The sequence below is a fragment of the Stigmatopora nigra genome, chromosome 6 (genome assembly GCF_051989575.1).
Source record: "Stigmatopora nigra isolate UIUO_SnigA chromosome 6, RoL_Snig_1.1, whole genome shotgun sequence".
In the NCBI taxonomy this organism is placed as follows: Eukaryota; Metazoa; Chordata; class Actinopteri; order Syngnathiformes; family Syngnathidae; genus Stigmatopora; species Stigmatopora nigra.
Genome location: NC_135513.1, coordinates 2,983,479 through 3,004,407, shown reverse-complemented (window position 1 = coordinate 3,004,407; position 20,929 = coordinate 2,983,479). Strand labels below are relative to the sequence as shown.

Sequence of the window (20,929 nt, the reverse complement as noted above, 5' to 3'; positions counted from 1 at the left end):
TATATATATATATATATATATATATATATATATATATATATATATATTTCACCCAAGATTTTTTTTATTACATGTTGGTTTAATGTGATGCTTTGTTTTCTGCACATCATCTTATATCAACACATGATCATTAACCATACACATATTGCAAAAGCACTCAATGTTTGTACATATGCCGTTGATTTGTTAAATAATTATTTTTATACACATGTCAAATTTTGCTATGAAAAGGAGACATCTTTTCTTACAAGGGATGACATGTGTGCCTATTTGAGTGTGAATGTCATGATTTTCATTGCTCTCTTTCAGTATTATTGAAATAAAACTCCAAACAAAAAAATTGTCAACACTTCATAAAAATGTCTTTTTGCAAAATATTATTTTGTTAGTGTTTTATTGTTTTTCCCAACATTTTTGTGGGATATCAGGCTTTGAAATCAATATTTGAAAAAACCCTATATGCACTGGGATTTTATCATTTGAAGCTCATTCCCCCTAAATTTTGAATGACCATTTCTGACAATAGGTCTGTTCCTTGAGAGAGTGAGATGTTCCAAGTGTCAATTGCATTTTATTGATGATTTGTTAGTGGTTGTCATGTTTTAATTGTGTCAAAAATATAAAAAAAGATAGGGGGGAAGTGATTAAATTTTCCTCAAAATTAAAATGTAATCTATGATCAATCAATTTTGTCATTCAGCTTCATGTTTGAGAACACCAATGTGGGTGCGAAATAAGTATTAAAACATTTGTGAATGGTCAAATGTAGTTCTTCTAGGAAGGTAATAGTGAATTTATGATCATCGTGAAATTTAACCCAAAAGCCAGGTAGCCCAAGAGAAGTGATGTTTTGGGGCTGTCGTTGGGCAACACAGTCTTTCAATGCCCCCCACAGATTTTCTATGGGGTTGAGATCTGGAGACTGGCTAGGCCACTCCAGGACATTGAAATGCTTCTTGCGAAGCCACTCCTTTGTTGCCCTGGCTGTGTGTTTGGGATCATTGTCACGCTGAAAGACCCCACCACGTGTCATCTTCAATGTCCTTACTGATGGAAGGAGATTTTCACACAAAATATCTCGATACATGATCCCATTTATTCTTTCCTCCAGTCGTCCTGGTTGCTTTGCAGAAAAACAGCCCCAAAGCAGGATGTTTCCACCCCTATGTTTCACAGTGGATATGGTGTTCTTCAAATGCAATTTAGTATTCTTTCTCCTCCAAACATGAGAACCTGTGTTTCTACAAAAAAAGTTAGATTTTGGTTTCATCTGACCATAACATATTCTCCCAGTCCTCTTCTGGATAATCTAAATGCTCTCGAGCAAACCGCAGGAGGGCCTGGATGTGTACTGTCTTCAGCAGGGGAAGACGTTTGGCAGTGCAGGATTTGCGTCCCTGGCAGCGCATTGTGTTACTGATAGTAGCCTTTGTTACTGTGGTCCAAGCTCTCTGTAGGTTATTCATTAGGTCCCGGTGTGGTCCTAGGATTTTTGCTTATCATTCTTGTTATCATTTGGACACCACGCGGTGAGATCTTGCATAGAATCCCAGAACGAGGGAGATTATCAGTGGTCTTGAACGTCTTCCATTTTCAAATAATTGCTCCCACATTTGATTTCTCTACACCAAGCATTTTACCGATGGCAGATTCAGTGTTCCCAGCCTGGTGCAGGTCTACAATTTTGTCTCTGGTGTCCTTCGACAGCTCTTTGGTCTTGGCCATAGGGGAGTTTGAAGTGTGAGATCTGCCGGCGGTCCGGTGAAGCATGCCGGCCGCATCGGTTGGCAATCCGGCGGCGCATGCCGGCGATCCATGCAGCCGATGCATGCTGGGGGCGAGCGAGGTCTGCCCTGCGACCTGCCTTCCTGGACATTTTTATTCAAAGCTTAACTGAATGCGCAGATCATCATCATTATCATGTGTGGGAATGCTGCTGCCTGGCTTCATGGCAAAGCCAGTTTCAATCAACATGTTTGACCACCCTCATGCTTTAAAATGCAAGAATAGAGTCTATGTTTTGACTGATTCGTCCAGAACAGACAATGGCGTTTTTTTTAGGTCGTTTTAGATACCCGATATGTTTCGATGCTATGCTTAGTCAAGCAAGTGCGTGTTAGGTTTCCAGTTTTCAAAGGAATTATGGCTGCGGGTAACCATTTGAGGGCGGCCCAGCGGTTGAGTGGTTAATGCGATGACCTCACAGTGGGAGACCTGGGTTCAAATCCATGTCGGTCTACCTGTGCGGAGTTCACGTGTTCTCCTTGTGCCTGCGTGGGTTTTCTCCGGCTACTCCGGTTTCCCCCCACATTCCAGAGACATGCAGGAAGTCTCATTGGACACTCTAAATTGCCCCTAGGTATGAGTGAGTGTGAATGGTTGTCTCCTTGTGCACTGCGATTGGTTGGCCACCAATTCAAGGTGTCCCCTGCCTTTGGTCCAAAGGCAGCTGGGATAAGTTCCAGCACAAAGCGACCCTAGTGAGGATAAAGCGGTTAATAAAATGAAATGAGGCAACCATTTGAAGATATTCTTTCGACAGTACCATATTGCCCCCTGTGGTCAAGCAGGGTACGTGTTTTCACATAGGGCGTGATTGGAGGGCCCCTCCCCCTTCACAGCCGAGCTGGAAAAGAAAAAAACTTTTTTGTATCGAAGGAATCAACAGCCGCCATCTTGTCGTGGCTCGGAATAGGAATTTCGGTCTAACATTGGGTTTAACGTTGAAATCGAGCATGCTTTTCGCGCTATGAAAGCCTCCTCCCCTGAAAATGAAATCTTAAAATCGATTCGGAGACATTTTGTGCAGAAAAAAAGGCAAACCGGATCGGTGGTCGTCGGACAGCAAGGCTCGCTATATCCGATTTTCCCTTCAGAGTGCGGCGAACCAACCCGTCGCCGTTCGGGAGCAGTGTTGTTTACGGTTCGCAAACAGGGATCGGCCCGCGGATTTCGTGAGGAAATTGCATTCCCCCCCATATTTTCGTTCGTGCAGCCATGCATTTTTGTGGAGCTTCTGCAAATTTTTGCACTAAGAAATTTTGACGTCACGCAAATGAGTACTTTGAACATCTAGAATTTACGAACATTTCATCGAAATGCAGCGGTTTACTTGATTTCTTTGGACAGACCGCCTTAAATTCGAATTTTGCATGGAGAATTTTATAATTTGGGTTATTTGATGCTAATAATGTGGGTGTTGGATTATCATGGGGTGAGTGGCGGTGGCGGAGTGGGGCGCTATTGCATCTCTTTTGAGGACACCGACTCGCTCAACACGGAGGAGCTAGCTAACGCTAGCTCTTAACTTAGCTGCTAGTCAGTTAGCTCACGTTAGCAAGTCACCTCACTAATGTATTAGCCGGAAAGCGAACGACGTTCCCGGCGACGTTCAATAATTGCGGATCTCATCCAAGTGATCAGTGGGACACGATCGATAGCCATGGCTGAAAACCTGCTGGATGTGGGACCTCCGAGCTCCAAGCGGCCGAAACTGAATTCACCTGCCCTGTCCGCGTCCGATGGACCAGGTAAAAAGGCCTCACAAACCCTTTTAGTGTTTAAATGTGCAACTAGAAGTCTGCCGATAACATTCGTTGTCAACATGCTTGCAGCTTGCGTTCATGTTGACAGGCCGCGAATGTGTACAGGAATGCTTGCTAGTAACGTCCGGGACTGGCGTTAACAAATAATAGCTGGTGTCAATTTAATTTCAGATGTAAAGTATGGGTGTTGTCCGGCTGCGTAAGCACGCTATCTAACGTTTCATCACAGCGTGAGAATGTTGCAGCACCTTTTCTAAAGATCAAGTTGGAATCGAAGTTAATGAAAATAGTTAGCCAGCGGCGTAACTAATTGCCTTCTATCGACATCGACAGATATCCAATTTATTTTAACTAAAGTTCTGCTGGGAATAGTAATTTTTCATTGCAATACGTCCAATGTATTTAGACTGAAAGAAGACAGCAAGCTACCAGTCAGCTGGGTGGGCGTCTTGCCTCGTCAATGGCAACCACTGACTAGACCAATACACCTTGAATCGATTTTTCCAAGCGTTTATTTTCCATAAACCTCACATTTTGCTTGAGAAAACTCAGGACCTGACATTAGCTTATCACAAAGAAACCAGGTTGTTTTAGTCCCACATACAATGTGTCAAAAAAGTATACATAGCAGGTACCTCTTAATTATGTTTGGTTATAGCAGTGCTTCTCATTTTTTTTATTGTGTCCCCTGCCCTCATGGAAACATTTACGGTCTCATCTCATTTTCTGAACTGCTTTATCCTCACTGGTGTTGTGGGGCGTGCAGGAGCCTATCCCAGCTGACCTTGGATCAGAGGCGGGGGACACAGCCTGAATTGGTGGCCATCCAATCGCAGGGCACAAGGAGACAAACAACCACTCACATTCATACCTAGGGTTAATTTAGAGTGTCCAGTCAGCCTACCATGCTTGTCTTTGGAATATGGGAGGAAACCAGAGTACCCAGAGAAAACTCACATGGGCCTGGGGAGAACATACAAACTCCACTCAAGTGGATCGACCTGGATTTGAACCCAGGACTCCGACTGAGGCCAACGTGCTACCCACTCATCTGCCGGGCCACCCCAAATTTAATTTTCGTAACCGAACTATGTGCATTTCTGCATAACTCCTTGAGCAAACTCTGTTTCGAATGATTTCAATAGTGTGAGTTTATTCACTCATTGGGATTTGTGTTGATGGATATCCACTTCATTTTAACAGGAAGGATTAATTTCAGTTTCAACATCTATTGCTATCTATATGGCAGCCCAGGATAGGCGAAATGGCCAAAATATAAAATTAGATTTAAAAAAAAAAGTTTTTCTTTTAAATTTCTCCTACTTTTTAATACAGACGACAGGTTTCTTTCTTAATCCATTATAGCCCAAACTACAAAATAATTGACAGCAACAAAAAAATGAGTCTTTAGTGGTCTGTCAAAGCAAGATTACAACATTAAAAATATAATTTTCCATGAATTACTACCATAATTATGATACATCAGTTTTAGCAGAAGATATTATATAACATTCTTCAAAATTTGTGTCTCAAATATGATATATTTAGACATATAGGGTTAAATATAATGTTTCTCTCCCACTATTGGTGCTTTCAGCCCCAGATACAATGTAATCACAACACTAAGACAAAGTGGTTCTCGTGGAATAATCTATAGAAAAGCTGGGGGAGACTTTTTGCACCGGTGAATCTCAATATAACATGAACAAATTTAAATGAACTTGGATTACAATGCAGAGACACTCAAAAATAAATTTAATCCAACCTTACATTAAACTTAATTCTAATTTTTTGTTTTAAATTTTATACCTTCCCCCCCCGCCTCCACCCCGATTTTCACTATCCATGGGCTGTCTGCTTTTGTATTCCCTTCAAAATATTCCAAAAATGATGCGCACAAATGTCCTCAGAATAGGATAACGCACGACCACTTGCCAACGAGAGGTAGTATATACTCCTTGTACTAGTGATCCCTACGCCATTCGCGCTGAGTGGCGGAAAAAAAACACTGAAAAAATGCAAGGCTCCACCCAGTGCTCGTAGATATCTGTTTTGTAATTTCGATCTTTTCGTATGTTGGAACGGTCGTTTGCATATGAAATGGTTTTGTTACCTGAAAATTGGTACCTATGGGGATTTGTAAGTTTTCAGGTACTTCACCATTCACTAAGATGAATGATAAAATGTTTCATTGCGTGTTCATTAATCTGGTTGGATACATCGATTAAATTGCACTAAATTTAAACCTTCTTGTGCAATATCCGAGGCAATATATATTATGTATTTCACTGTGGCTTTTGAAGTGGAGCTTCCTGCTTCTCCGTACCTCAAAACCAAGTGTTTCTTTCGTCCATTTAGTTTTTTTTAATTATCGAACCACCCACGACTCGATTTCAAGGGTTTTTCAGCTGTCTTTTTCAGATGCTTGCTTTGCTTTCAAGTTCATATATGTTCCGCTGGCTTTTTCGCAGATTCTGGCTTCGGTCATACTATCCCCCACTAACTGTTTATCTTTTAACCATATTGAAGGTAGTGAAGGTACCTTGAAGGTAGTAAACATAGTGAAGGCTCCGTCTCGTTATAAATGTCACTGCACAGCTAGGAAATGATGGCTAGCCCTTCATTGGACTGGCCTGCTTTGGACCCATTATTTTTCCTCTTAATTTTGAACTGATTAACGTTGAAAATGCGCGAGTAAGGCTTGTGCTCGTAGATATCTTTACGTGAGGGAGATGCGGTGAGAAAGACAGTGCACTGTTATCTTAAGTAGCATTTCGCGGACTCGGCCTCTAGGCTGTCTCCTATGCTCGTATCTCAAATGTGTCTCATATTTCAAGGCAAATATTTGCTTGTAATTTTCCTCATTGTTCTCAAATTTTTCATGTTGGGGCACTTGTATGCCAAGGTATTACTGTATTGCAATATTCCATTGCACAATTGTCGTATTGATTTACAATTTGCTATGTGAAAATACAAAATTAGCGGTCACATTTCCACTCAATTCGACTAGTCAGCAACAGCCAGCCACGATCCCCTGACATATGAGGGGGCTTTTTCCCAGTGCAAGTCCGACATCAAATCTCATATTGAGTGTTATACATTTTAATATTTTTTTAACTTATTTAGAAATCTCGATTTCTGCAGGTATGTACTAAAGCAGCTTTGCACCTTAGAAGGTCTGTCCTTAAAACTGAAAAAAATGTTGTAATTATGGCCATATGTATTGCAAACATAAAACATGTCGATTTCAGTGGTCAATGAGGTTTTGAAAAATAGTGGTATAAATGTAGTTTAATGTCCATTTTGATTAGTTATTACCAAAGTGATATACAAAATCACAATAATCATCTTGAAATGTAGTATTGGGATTAATCTGAATGGTATCGTGACAAAAATTGTATTGCCAGATATAACGCAATACACACCCCTACTAGTTTGTTTAAATACATATAAATGTGGGTTCGCTTGTAGAGAGCTTTACCGACGGTTTATAATTTCCGATATGATTCACAATAACTGATGTAATTCTGAACATGTTGGTTAATTTGTTTAATGAAGTGATAAAAGTAGTGTTTTCAGCCTGCTTTGACTATGCATGTTGTTAGGCTTTGCTCATTCACCTTTAAGAGGAGAAGGCCTGTGTGCTTATGTGTGAAGTCATGTGGCTCTCAGCAAATTAAACAAATAAAAGCATGTTGCCATCAATTTAACACCACTGCCATTAACATGGAGCTTACTTTGAAGAGGTAGCCCAACTTATCAGAGCACCGACCAACGGCATAGGCTCCACTTGGGGCCTGCACCATTGGAGCTTGTAGCTCAGAATGCCATTCAATGTGCATGTCGGTTTCGCTCTCAGATTAAAACCTGTCATGATATGCAATAAATTAGTTTATCCCACAGTAAATAAAAATACGGTCAGTAATTTTCACGGCTGGGAATGATTGTTGATTGGCTGCTCTCGGGACACAGGGTTTAAAGTTCGTCTATTCATTTCTTATGATACTACAGTTCCGGTCACACAAATGTATTCATTTTGCAAGGCACGGCGGTTGGGTGCTGCGAACTAGTAGACGGGAGTGGAAGTGCAGCTCCCTCTTATATATTTTTACTAAAAACATAAATATCATTTCAAATGGAGTTTGATAAATTTTTGCTAAGACAATTTTTGCCATTTCGTCCATCTCTAATGGCTGTCACCTACTGTACCAGAGTGCACTGTTATCCTTGACCGGTTTATGGCTTCAACATTCCTGGCTTCAGTAGATCATGTTTTTGCATATTAAGTAGAGCTGGGCGATATAACAAAAATTGTTATCATGATAAAAAAAGAAAAAATGTCGGTCAATATCGATAATGATCTATCTACTATGTCTTCTGTGTCTGTGCTTGCTACAGTCTTTATACTGCAACCAAGAGAATTTTCCAAATCCGGGATAAAATAAAGTTATAATCTTATCACGGTAACTGTCATATCTTTTTTTCTTTCAAATTTGAAATTTTAAACTTCTGTGAATAATTTATTTTCCTGCTTATTCAAATATGAAAGTAACTATGCTACCTTACTTTATAAGAAAAGAAAGAAATGTTTTAAAAACTATTTTTGTTTTTCTGTTGTGCAAAGTAAATAATAAAACCTGCCGAAATTTTGACAGTCATTTTTATTTTTTAAAATTTGCCTTCCAACCAAAAGTTGCTGTCCAATATGAAATAAATGAAATTCACTTTGAACAATTTCAACTTATGAACACTTTCAACTTATGAACAAGCACTCAAACCTAACTCGTTCGCAAGTAGGGGAGCATCTGTATAAGTGCATTTGTATGTTTAAGGGACGTATAAGTAACCAGCATTGGTTTGTACTAAACAAAACATTTAATAAATTGAAGAGAATACATACAGTACTGTATACATACATTAGAGAGATGGAGAGAGAGATTTACGAGAAACTGTCCGAAAGGAGCTATCTAATGACGATTGTGGTTTTCTTTTTTTTTCCTCATAAATGACGCTGTAGCACTGTATGGCATCATTCAATTTATTTGCAACTTTTGTGCTACGTCCAATATTTGGGTCCTGCTACTTGATCTTTCTGTTTATAAATGGTACTAACGGTTGAACAATTCAAGTTGTAGTATTCCCGTGCAATGCTTACCACTTTATCACACGCATCAAGCTTCTTTATTATTGCCACTTTCGTTTCAAATGAAATGGCTTGCCTCTTCCTTCCACTTCCCTCACTAGAAGCCTTTCGCTTGTCACCAACCATATTGAATAATGGATGCTCGAGATATTTAATAAAAATGAAAAAGGTTCTTTGCGCCCTGGAGATATGTCACGCACTTCCACACTACAGAGGAAGGTAGATGTTGGGTGAGCTAAGCTATAACAGCGCCAGGCGTCGGTATTAGCGGCGGAAAGAAGCACTACTCGGAAAAAGGCGCGCAATACAAAATCTAACTTAGGAACATTTTTCGACACAAATGCAATTTGCAGACATGTTCGTATATACCGTTTGTTTGTAAGTTGAAAGTTCGTAAGTAGGGGAGCATCTGTATCTACAAGCAGAGGGGCCCAGCTTCCCCGGTCGCATCTGTTTGGCAGAGGTTGTTATTGCGTGTGTTTTGGTAATCTATTTGTTTACGTAAGGAACCCATGAATGGTTGACACAGGAACGCCCAATTTAGATAATTCACCTGATCTGAACCATTTGCCTGAATCAAACCAGGCAGGATGTCTTTTGCCCAGATGATGGCACCGCCGCTGCCACAATCAGAATCCTGTTTCAGGTGTAGCAGTAGCTGTCGGACAAGTGTTTGGGCCCTCCTATTTTGGATACAGCATAACAAATATGTTCTTCAAGTCAGAGGCTTTGGTAACCGTCAGGTATATAGTGCTTGATTTCTTACCAGTGATTCCTGCTGACCTCATACTGTCTACTGGGCCCAGTCCTCAACTCAGTTCTTTCCTCTCACAATCCAGAGCAGACTTGGGGGTTTTAGGGTATTGTGGAAGTTGCCCCATGCCACCTTGAATTGCAACTGAAATGATGGGGATGAAATTTGTGTAGGTGACGCAAGTCTTAGGCGATGAGGCGGGGTACTTTGATTAATAGCAGTTTGTGTTGTGTTCAGGAAATATCCAGCTCAACGGATTGCACAGTTGTTAAAATTGATAATATTAGCCTCGTTTTGTATTGATCACTCGTCAGTGTTTCGTATTCATTGTTGTAACTTACTTTATGTTTTATAATATTATTCATCTTAATATTTCTCTTTTCTATTTTTATTGAAGATCTAGGATCACTGTCTTGGGATGATCTAGAAAATGATCTGCCAGATGAGTTGATACCCAATGGCGGAGACCTGAGCCTTATGGGTGGGATGCCAACAAATGGAGGACCAACTCCTGGGGCAGGTGGGCCTGGCGGTACCACTGTGGTATCTGATGCTGCTGCAAAACACAAGCAGCTCTCGGAGCTTCTACGAGCAGGTAGCACCAATACGATCACAGGTGTAGGGCTAAGCTCTGGAAGCCCTCAGCCTGGAAGTAATGTTCCTCAGCTTGGTACACCTTTGGGTAAGATCCCTCTTAGCCAAGGCTCCCCTAACAACCACCCATCTGCTGTAGCTCAAAAGGCAGGAACACCAACTGGAGTAACAGGACAGAACAACAGTGCTACAACAATGAGTTTGAACAATCAAGGCTTCAGTCCGGCATTGATGAATGATAGCCAGAATCATTCTGCGCTGTTAAGCCAGAGTGGGCAGCCCCAGCCTGGGCAAGTCATGAATGGGGGAATTGGTCCTGGTGGTGGGAGAGGGCGGGGGTCAGCCGTGGTCAATATGCAGTACCAAGGAAAAACGATGCAAGGAGCTGCCTCGGGAGCTAGCAGTGCTTTGGCAGATACAGTCACACAGGGAGGACAGCAGATAGGTGCACATGCTACGCTCCATGCAGCACAACAATCAAGCAACATCAACAAGGTAAGTTGACATTATCGATTTAAGTGTTGTACTGTCATGATTCAAGTTCTGAACTTTAGATGGCTTCATAGATATTTTTATATCTGACCTCTGTGCCCGTGTGGTGTTTTAAGGCTGAATCAAGTCACGTTAGTGAATCATGACCATGTAATGCTCTCAGACTTAACAATAGAGTGATACCCTGAGATACAAGCTTAATGCGTATACAAGCTTATTGCGTTCCGGGATTGAGGTTGTATGTTGATTTACTCGTATCAAATCAAAATTTCCCATAGAAATGAACTAAAAGGCGAATTAATTTGTTCCAAACCTTTGAAAAACACCCAAAACAGGATATTGGATTGGAAAAACATTGTTTTTATACCTTTCTTGGCTCTTTTTGCCCCGCCTCCACCCTGACTTTCAGATGCAGTTTTTAAAAGGAACCTATCGAGGATTGTTTGCTTTTGTCTTCCCATCAAATATTCTGAAAATAATGCACACAAATGTCCTCACAATAGGATAACGCACGACCAATTGCCAACGAGTAGTAGTATATTCCTCTCGTGTTAGCGAGCAAGATCCATCATCATAAAAAAAACACTGAAAAAAAACGCCCAGTGCTTGTAGAGACACTACACGGGGGAGTTGCGACGGGAAAGAAAGCCTGTGTTGATCTCAAAAGCAGCCTCTCACGTCGGTCAGACCTGGCTGTATGCTCGCATATCAAAATTTGAATCGTACCTCAAGGCAAATATTTGCTCGAAATGTTACTCGAATCTCAAAATTGCTCGTATGTCGGTGCAACCGTATTTTGAGGTATTAGTGTAGTGATTCCAGGTTTGACGAAATCTCAAACTACAGTAACCCCTCTGATTTTATAATGTAGACCAGCCATAATAAAAAAAAAACAGCGATGATCGAAAAACCGTGAGGTAGGTTCACGCCTAATATTTCTACCACACTACGTTTGTGCGCCTAGCCATAAATAAAAGTACATGAACTATCCCTCATAAACCAGATTCATTTTTTATTCCTGGTAGTTGTCACTCACTTGGTGTCCTTGGAAAAATATATACAGTAATACTTTGACCTAAGATGGTCCCAACACACAAGACATTTGAGATGCAAGCAAAATTCCTGGGTGGCCAAGTATGCGAGAGGCTGCTTATAAGAACAGCCTCGATCTGTTTTTCTCGCCGGATCTCTTTCATGTAGATATTTACAGGTTGCAATTTTCTTATCAGGAGATAGCGTGACCAAGTCGCTTATCTGTGAAAAAGCCAGTGAAATCTACATGGCCTTGAAAGCAAAGCAAGAATCCTAGGACACCAGCAAAACCGTCACTTATTCATGTCATCATGTCAAATTTTTTTTGGGACTCATTGGATGGATGCCTTAGATGGCCCCAGGACTCTTGGGGAGGCATTGTCATGGGCACATCGGAATCCAAACAAAGCTGGAAAAAGGTCGGCATAATCATCTTCCACGAGATTGTGCACGATGTGATATTCAATTGGGGGAAAAGAGCAGAAAAGGGCGAGACCTCGCCCTTCTCGCCCTTCTATGTTATTCAGCGCGTCATTATTCTTCTAAAATGAAAGTTCGCAGTGCTCTGGCTGTCTTCCACTTGCAAGTATTAATCCAGTATTAATGAAGACATTTTAATGAGAATTTTTGATTTGGATACTTATTATTAAAAAAAAACGGACAGGAGCTATGGATCATATGTCACTAAGTCACTAAGTGGTGAAGGATGACAGTAGAATCTAAAAACTGATCTTGAAAGAAACAAACTTCCACACAAACATTCACACAAAAATAGGGGTTTTGATTGAATTAAATTGAATGCTTTTCTTGTCATATGTATGTACCATATTTTCATACATATAGGGTGCACTTAAAAGTCTAAAATTTTCTCTAAAATGAATTCGGTGCGCCTTGTTTATGTACTATATTCAAAATTTAATTTGACCTTGACCACTTGACTGACTGGTTTAATTTCTTGCTGATACCCTACTTATTGCAATCAATTTTCACACCTATAGCAAGCACTGTCTGATAGGGCGCAGCAGTCTCAGTTGCAGGTATATTTTTCAGTTTTTTGTCAATATATATGGCGCTTCCCCGGAAAAGGCGCTAGCACAAACCTAGGATAGTGTATCTTATGCTAGCCGCTAGCGTACCTATGTTGGGCTAGCCACTATCGTATGTTAAGCTTGCCACCAGCGTGTTTTAACCCAAGATAGCCTGAGCAGAACTAAGTCTGATAGTGCTTCATTGAGGTATAAGGTACACAAGTTGTGTCTGTATCTGTTATAAATAGTTCGGCGTTCAACATGCTATGGTCCACTGTCAGACAGAGTTGTGTCTTCCGAAAATTGATTCGAGCTTTGACAGATGCTCGAACAACAGTGCTGGCCGACATTTGAGCCCAGTCATCCAAAATCCATTGTAACTCGTGACATGCATCACTCTCATGCCTCTGATTCTCCTCGCTGCCATGTCGGCATCGACATTTCATTACAAATCCGTGCGCAATGAGTGTTTTTGAGGGTTAAAAGCGCTGCAAGCACAAGGAAGTCAAATGCCTTGCCACTCCCCTGGGATGTTGTGAATGGATTTACCTTAGTGACGTGGACCCCCAGGAATTTAAAGGACTGGACCCTGTCTACACATAATCCATTTATAAGGAGTCGGGCCAGATTTGTGCTGTGTTTGCGAAGGTCCAGGATTATTTCTTTAGTTTTCGTGGTGGTCAGTGTGAGATTGTTCACCGAGCACCATGAAGACCGTTTGTTTATCTCATCTCTGTAGGCCGACTCATCCCCTCCTGAGATGAGTCCGACCACAGTGGTGTCATCGACAAATTTGATAATGGAGTCAGACTGGTGGGTTGGTGTACATTCGTATGTGTACAGGGAGTACTGAAGAGTACATTTAAGGGGAGCCAGTGCCCAGTGTAATGGAGGAAGAGAGGTAGGGACCAAGTCTAACAGTTTTTGATTGGTTGGTTAAGAAGTTCTTTATTCGGCAGCAGATGGAAGAGGATAGTCCAAGGTGGGAGAGTTTGTCAGTCAGAATGTCCGGTATTATAGTGTTGAAGGGTGAGCTATAGTCGATGAAAAGCCTCATATAATTCCCTTGGTGCACCAGGTGGCTCAGTGCTGTGTATAGAGCAATGGTGATAGCATCCTCAGTGGACCTGTTTGCTCTATAAGCAAACTGGTGAGGGTCAAATGAGGAAAGGATTGTATTCCTGATATGACGGGAATATTTTGAAGGGAAAGGTATAACAGTTTCAAACAAAATTAGAATTAAGTTGAGTGCAAAGTTAGATTATACTTATTGTTGAGTGTCTGCGCACCGCAATCCAATGTCATTTAAATTTGTTTGTTATATTAGAAGCGCGTTGCCATGTAAAAAGACCCGCTCCCTCTCTGTCCCTCTCTCTCCCCTCCGCGAAATCCGGCTAATTTCAGTACTATTAAACACATTTCATTACTATTAAACAAGTTATTTTTTTTACTTTTTTAAAAGATCGCGAATTAGAACAAATCAAAATGTTTTTCGAGCTTCATCCCGGAATGCATTAAGCTTGTATCTTGAGGTGCCACTGTTCTTATTTGCTCCACTATAGAAAGCATCGGGTCCTTATCAATATAGACTTATTTCTCCTTTCAAATTGAATAATTTGATATTTTGCATTTACAAAGGCAGGCATATTAACTTCCTTATCATATTCACCCTAATAATGTGCTTTTGATTCATAGTGTATCTCAGAAATACCACTTTCTGTTCAAAGTGACACATTTTTACTCCATTCTAAAACCATGAATATGGATGTGAAAATTGGAGATCAGGGGGCCGGCTAATACATGAGAAATTGTGATATTAACAAAACTCAAGGCTATATTCAGGGTGTGGCTTATATGTGAGTACATACTGTTTTTGTCCTTGCTAAAAATAGAAGGCCAACTGACTTCATTAGTTGTAAAGACGGGCCAGAAAGCTGTTAGGGCTTGTGATGACAACATTGCGTATTTGTCCATGTTAATGTGTTGTTCCGCTGCTTTTAGCATTTTCTCTTTTCAACACACTACCCTGTAAGGGTCAGTATTGTTCACCAAAGGGTTCTACTTTTATTTCCTTTTACATTTTAAGCTGTAAAGCCATGAATTTCTCATATTTGCTTTAATCCAGATGAGTCTTGGAAGCAACGGGGGTCCTTTTGTGACTCAGCCTTATGGACAGGGCACGACAGGGCCTGGCCAGCAGCTCAACACTCAGCAACAGCTCCAACACAAGGCCGCCCTTGGTAACAGTCTACCACCTTTCTTGAATGAACTGAAGGTGGCAGCTGTCAACAGTGTGCCGAACATGGTATGTGACTGTCACATATTTTTTCGTGACCTTACTATGAACAATGGATGGGAGATCCCATCGATTACTGTACTATGTAATATGGCACGCACCCGTCTGTCCGTGTATCACGGGTATCCATAATTTGTGACTACAAATTGGTGTACAGACGCTCCCCTACTTACGAACATTCAACTTACGAACAAACGGTACATACGAACATGTCTGAAAATTGCGTTTATGTCGAAAAATGTTCGTAAGTTCGATTTTGTATTGCGCGCCTCTTTCCGAGTAGTGCATCTTTCCGCCGCTAATACCAACACCAGGCGCTGTGACAACTCAGGTCACCCAGCATCCACCTTCCTCTGCCCAGTTTGTTGCAGTGCGGAAGTGCGTGACGTATCTCCAATGCGCAAAGAACCTTTTTCATTTCTATCATTAAATATCTCGTGCATCCATTGTTCAATATGGTTGGTGAAAAGCGAAAGGCTTCTGGTGAGGGAGTTGCAAGGAAGAGGCAAGCCATTTCATTTAAAACGAAAGTGGCAATAATAAAGAAGCTTAATACGCGTGAGAAAGTGGTGAGCATTGCACGGGAATTGGATTGGATTGGATAACTTTATTCGTCCCGTATTCGGGAAATTACATTGTGGCAGTAGCAAGAGGGTGATTAGACAGAACTGCAAAGCAAAAAGCACAAAGTACAAAGCAAATCAAAGTAAATGGAATCATCTAGTCATTAAAACATAAAAGCAGCAAAAACACAAAACGAACAAGAGTGGACAGAGCTACCGTGGCCGCAGGCTGCCGCTTAAACAGCGCCATTTTGGTTGCGGTAACTGAATCGGACTCAAAAAGACCTTGTAAAGACAAAAACTGGAACCCCACAGAACAGCAAAGCAAAAACACATAGTACAAAGCAAATCAAAGTAAATGGAATCATCAAATCATTAAAACATAAAAGCAGCAAAAACACAAAACGAACAAGAGTGGACAGAGCTACCGTGGCCGCCGGCTGCCGCTTAAACAGCGCCATTTTGGTTGCGGTAACTGAATCGGACTCAAAAAGACCTTGTAAAGACAAAAACTGGAACCACACACAGGAAGTCTTCCACGAGATGGGGAACTTCAGCAGACTGTGACCGAGGTGGAGAATGTACAGAGTCGCTCTTGCAAGCTTATCCGCACAGTTACTCAGTAGTCTGAAGCTGAAAAAACCGCAGCAGGGCAGAACACCTCAACTCCATTGCTGGTAGGGGCCGACAGCTCTCCCATCCCATCCCACGATGGAATGGTTGGTCAGAAGCGTTGCCTCTTCTCCCAGCACTTTTGTCCAGCTCCAGACCTCCGGCGGTACCGAGGTATTGCTCCTTCTGCTGCGTATTGTAACAGATAGTTCCATGTGTGTGACAGCGTTGGCATGGCTGGCTGGTCCCCCCCCCAACAAAAAAGAAGTGGCCGAAAAATGCCAGGCTAACAGAACAAGGAAAGTTGTAAAAACATTAAAGTAAAAAGGAATGTATTAGGAAATATTAAAATGTCATTTAAAAAAAGAAAGAAGGGCTGTAAAACATGAAAAACATAAGAGTCTGACACCCTTGGTGCAGAGCTACTGCCACAGGCTCCCGCTTGAACGGCGCCATCTTGAATCGTTCGACCGTCTGTACCATTTATAAACAGAAAGATCGAGGAGCAGGACCCAAATATTGAATGTTGCACAAAGGTTGCAAATCAATCGAATGATGCCATGCAGTGCTACCACATCATTTATGATGAAAAAAAAGAAAACTGCAATCGTGATTAGATGGCTTCTTTCGGCCAGTTTCTAGTAAATCTCTCTCCATCTCTCTAATGTATGTATACAGTACTGTATGTATTATCTCCATTTCATGAAATGTTTTTTTTTAGTACAAACCAATGCTGGTACTTGTACAAGCCTTAAACACAAATTCACTTATATAAACCTTCAATATACTTATATAGGCCTTAAACATAAATTAATACAAAATATAGCACTCAATCAATTTCAATTTGAACAATTTCAACTTATGAACACTTTCAACTTATGAACATGCACTCAGAACCTAACTTGTTCGTAAGTAGGGGAGCATCTGTATACTTGTTTTCACTTTTTCTCAGCTCACACCAAGAATTGCACCAGTATTGGTAACTGGCAATAGCTGAACACGTGTCGCAATGACAAAACATTTATTCACAATATATTGTATGAAACTTGGTTATACAAACTACCAGTATGAACACAATTCTCAAATGGAATTTATAATTGTAAATCATTTATGTCTAATTCATCATCATTTAAAAAAAAATTATAGTCTGGTTCATCTTCACCAGATTCACCAAACAATTGATTCCATTCTTCTTGAGCGAGGATAGCGCTCCTTGGGCAGATCTCTGGGCAGACTCCCATGAGTGGCTGCCTGGCCAACATTTTCTCTGGAGCAATGTTTTTTGTTTTACCCTCCTCTTAAACTTGGCAAATGCTCTTTGGAGAGGACTGGCTTTTGTAAAAGATAGATTATATCTCCCAAAAAGTGGGCTCAAATATAACTACTTGGGTCCATCTGGCGGACAAAAATGTGTTGTTCGTCTCCCATTATAATGGCTGTGTAGGGAACTTTTCCACCAGCGGAGGGCAGTTTTTCACTAGGATTTGGTCATAAAAGCAAAGACCACATGTATAACGCACACCCGAATTTTGCTTTATTTTTTTTGGTACAAAAGTTGCGCTTTGTATAGTCGAACAGATACGGTATTACCCTCGAGAAGATAGTGGACCAGAAGATTAATGGATGAATAGATGTGAACTGTTTGCACTCAGTAAGAGATTTCATACTTGTTCAAAACACGCAAAGTTAAACCACGTTCTAAAAAGTTGATTTTGTCAAAAGGGTCGTCTCAGTTTTTGTAATTGAAAGTGTTTTTGTGTCCCGAAAGACCAAATCTGTCCAAAATTATCTTGTACTATTCTAAAGAATAGTGGGGCAATTACTTTGATATAAAGTAATACTTTGACATACAAGTGTCCCAGTATACGAAAAATTTGAGATACGAGGAAAATGCCTTGCAAATCTTTTCTTTGAGATACGAATCAAAGTTGAGATATGGTGCGGCCGTCTGGGCGACCGAGTGTGCAAGAGGCTTCTTATGACATCAGCATTACTCTGTCTCTCTCACCACATCCCCCTTGCGTGAAGATATCTACGAGCACCGGCCGTACACGTTGCATTTTTTGCATTAATCAGTGCAAAATTATGGGGGGAAAATCAACATTACATATTCTTTTTTGCTAAAATGAAAATAAAAAAATATTTGAAAAAATCTGACCACATTTCAAACTAAGTGTCTCATTGTGGGTAAGGTTGCAGACTGTCTCATTTCGGGGTCCTTACATCAGTCAAAGCAGCTGCCATACTCATTCACTGTCATCATACTGACAGCCGCGTCAGTACGTAGCAGTTTTTTCATATTAATTTTCCAGATCCAAAAAGTTCATAAAAATGTCAAATGACACTTCACTGTCTTCACACTTGCCACTAAGAAACTGGCTGAAGACGGTGGACTGTCACTCAACTCAGCACCATTTTCTAATGGCAGGAACCGTCGGTGGCGGTTGCCGTAATTTTTCCCAGAAATAGAGATCTCTGAGCGGCAAAGAGCCTCTTTGCGGGTGGATTTTCATCAGAAATGCGAGCAAAGTGTGACCTTACAGCGGACGCTGTTGCTCTTATTTGAAAATAGAGCTTGCTCGGCGAACTGGATGTCAGAGATCCTCGGTGAAGGGGGATTTTTTTTCAGCAATGCGAGCCCTGGGCGAAGTTACAGTGAACACCGTGGTCCTAAACTGAAAACAGAGCTTGTTCCGTGGACTGTGGGATTCTTGTGGTAGCGGAACTGACAGTGGAATTTCCCAGAGATGGTTCAAAAGACAAAATCTGGGCGACATTACGGCGGATGCCATCGGCCGCGTCGAAAATAGAGCCCTTTGGGCGGCCAAGACGACTGGAAGCCGCGGAGAAACAATGTGGAAGTTTAGTTTCCATTTAAGTCCGGGCAACGGAATTGTAATATATGGATACAATAACGGTGGGCGAAACCATCGCCACCTGATGGGCATTACGTATTACGAGTGACCCGGATGTTGATGGTTTAAAAGCCTGTCTGTGAGTATCGCTAGACTAGCCTCTGGCACGCATGCAAGTTGGCTCCGTCGTCCATACGGCCAAGTTATTACAGTGGCAATGAGGATAGGATCCCTTTCAAGCTAGTAGGGATTCCCAGTTTCGGTATGTGGAACTAAGGCCTTACACGGAGGTAACAGACTTTGCAAATTAGCATTAGCAAGAGTTGTCAAGGTAACGGCGGCGGGGCACCATGGCGAGGTTCATTGGAAATCTCAGTGAGTACAAAGAAGGTAAGAAGACTTTGAGTCCTACGTGGAGAGGTTTGAGCAATCGATGATTGTAAACGAGGTGGAGGACGGTAAGCAAGCCAACATTTCCCTGGCGATAATAGGTGCCGAAGCTTACGGACTGCTAAAAAACCTATGCGTTCCAGAGAAGCCAGGTAGACTCTCGTATGAGGTATTAAGCCAAAAGTTATCCCATTACTACCCGAAACCGCTGGTGATTGCGGAGCGATTCAAATTTCAAAAAAGGAATCAAAAGGAAAACGAGTCTGTCAGATTATGTTGTGGCTTTAAAGCAGTTGTCCACCCACTGCGAATTTGGTACTCATTTAGATGAAGCACTGAGAGACAGATTCGTTAGTGGATTGAGAGTGGGGGCTTTTCAGAGAAGGTTACTTGCAGAGCAAGATTTGACATTTAAAAAAACATGCAAACTGTCGTGATCAATGGAAATGGCCTCAAGGAGTACATTGGAGTTCACCAGCAAAATGGAGGGACCTGCCACAGTGAATAGGATCAACAAGGAGAAAACAAATAAAGGTGCGTGGAAATCCCAACCAACAACCACCAGCAAATGGAAGGGTAAAACCACAAATGTTAGAAATTTCAGACCACAGAGAGCAGAAACTTACCAACCCTTTTACCAATGTGGCGGTAGCAATCACGAAGCTCAAGTATGCCGATTTAAAACAGAAATGCTACAAGTGTTCCAGGGTAGGGCACATGGCAAGGATGTGTACAACAGAATAAAGGCAAGGACACACACGGAATGTAACTGAGGATATAAGTGAGACAACAGGAAATGTTGATGAGCTTGTTGGGTCATATCCCTTGAATGCCGTGTATCCTACAAATACAGTTGGAAATTGGAGGAAGGAAATGACAGGACTATTAAGATTAGAAAAAACTCCTCTAGCAATGTAGCTCGACACAGGAGCTGCTCTAACTCTGAAAGAATATATAGGAGGCATCTCTCGCATCGACCATTAAAAGTAAGTAAAGTGCGGCTGGCGACCTTTTCTGGGGAGAACATTCCTTTGATTGGACAAGTAACTGTGAAGGTAGAAATTGGAAATCAGAATGGTGATCTACCACTGGTAGTCAGAAGAGGTGACTGGCCAGCCCTCCTTGGTCGTAACTGGCTCAAAATTTTAAAAGTAGACTGGGGAAGCATCTTCGGAGTTAGACCAGCGAGAGGATTTGACTATTCAGATGTAGAGGCAGTGTTGCGAAGACACAAAGCAGTGTTTTCTGAAGAGCTAGGCACGATTTGTGATTTTAAGGCCAACATTACAGTAAAACCAAATACCAAACCGATCTTCAGGAAGGCCATGCCAGTACCGTATGCACTAAAGAATGCAGTAGAGAATGAGTTGAATCCCCTAGAAAAAGCGGGAATTATCTCAAGGAAAGAATGTAGTCAGTGGGCTGCGCCCATAGTGGTAGTGCCCAAAGCAGACAAGTCAACTCGTATCTGCGGGGACTATAAGGTCACAGTGAATCAGAGTGTGGAAGAAGAGACCTATCCACTACCAAATGTTGAAGACCTTTTTGCCAGCCTAGTTGGGGGCACCCCTTTCAGCAAATTGGACTTGTCCACACGCTTACCAACAGCTAGAGTTGGAAAAAGA

At 41.5% G+C, this 20,929-nt stretch overlaps 1 protein-coding gene across 4 annotated transcripts in view; it reads left to right on the top strand.

Moving 5' to 3' along the window:
* Positions 1-2,638: 2,638 nt before the first annotated feature.
* crebbpa (CREB binding lysine acetyltransferase a) overlaps positions 2,639-20,929 on the top strand; it is a 59,796-nt gene continuing 41,505 nt past the window's right edge. For all 4 annotated transcript variants that reach the window (XM_077719638.1, XM_077719639.1, XM_077719637.1 and 1 more), the window contains exons 1-3: positions 2,639-3,530; positions 9,840-10,531; positions 14,714-14,893. In XM_077719638.1, the coding sequence (XP_077575764.1) occupies positions 3,443-3,530; positions 9,840-10,531; positions 14,714-14,893 (960 nt within the window). In that variant the 5' untranslated portion in view covers positions 2,639-3,442. The remainder of the gene's footprint in view (positions 3,531-9,839; positions 10,532-14,713; positions 14,894-20,929) is intronic.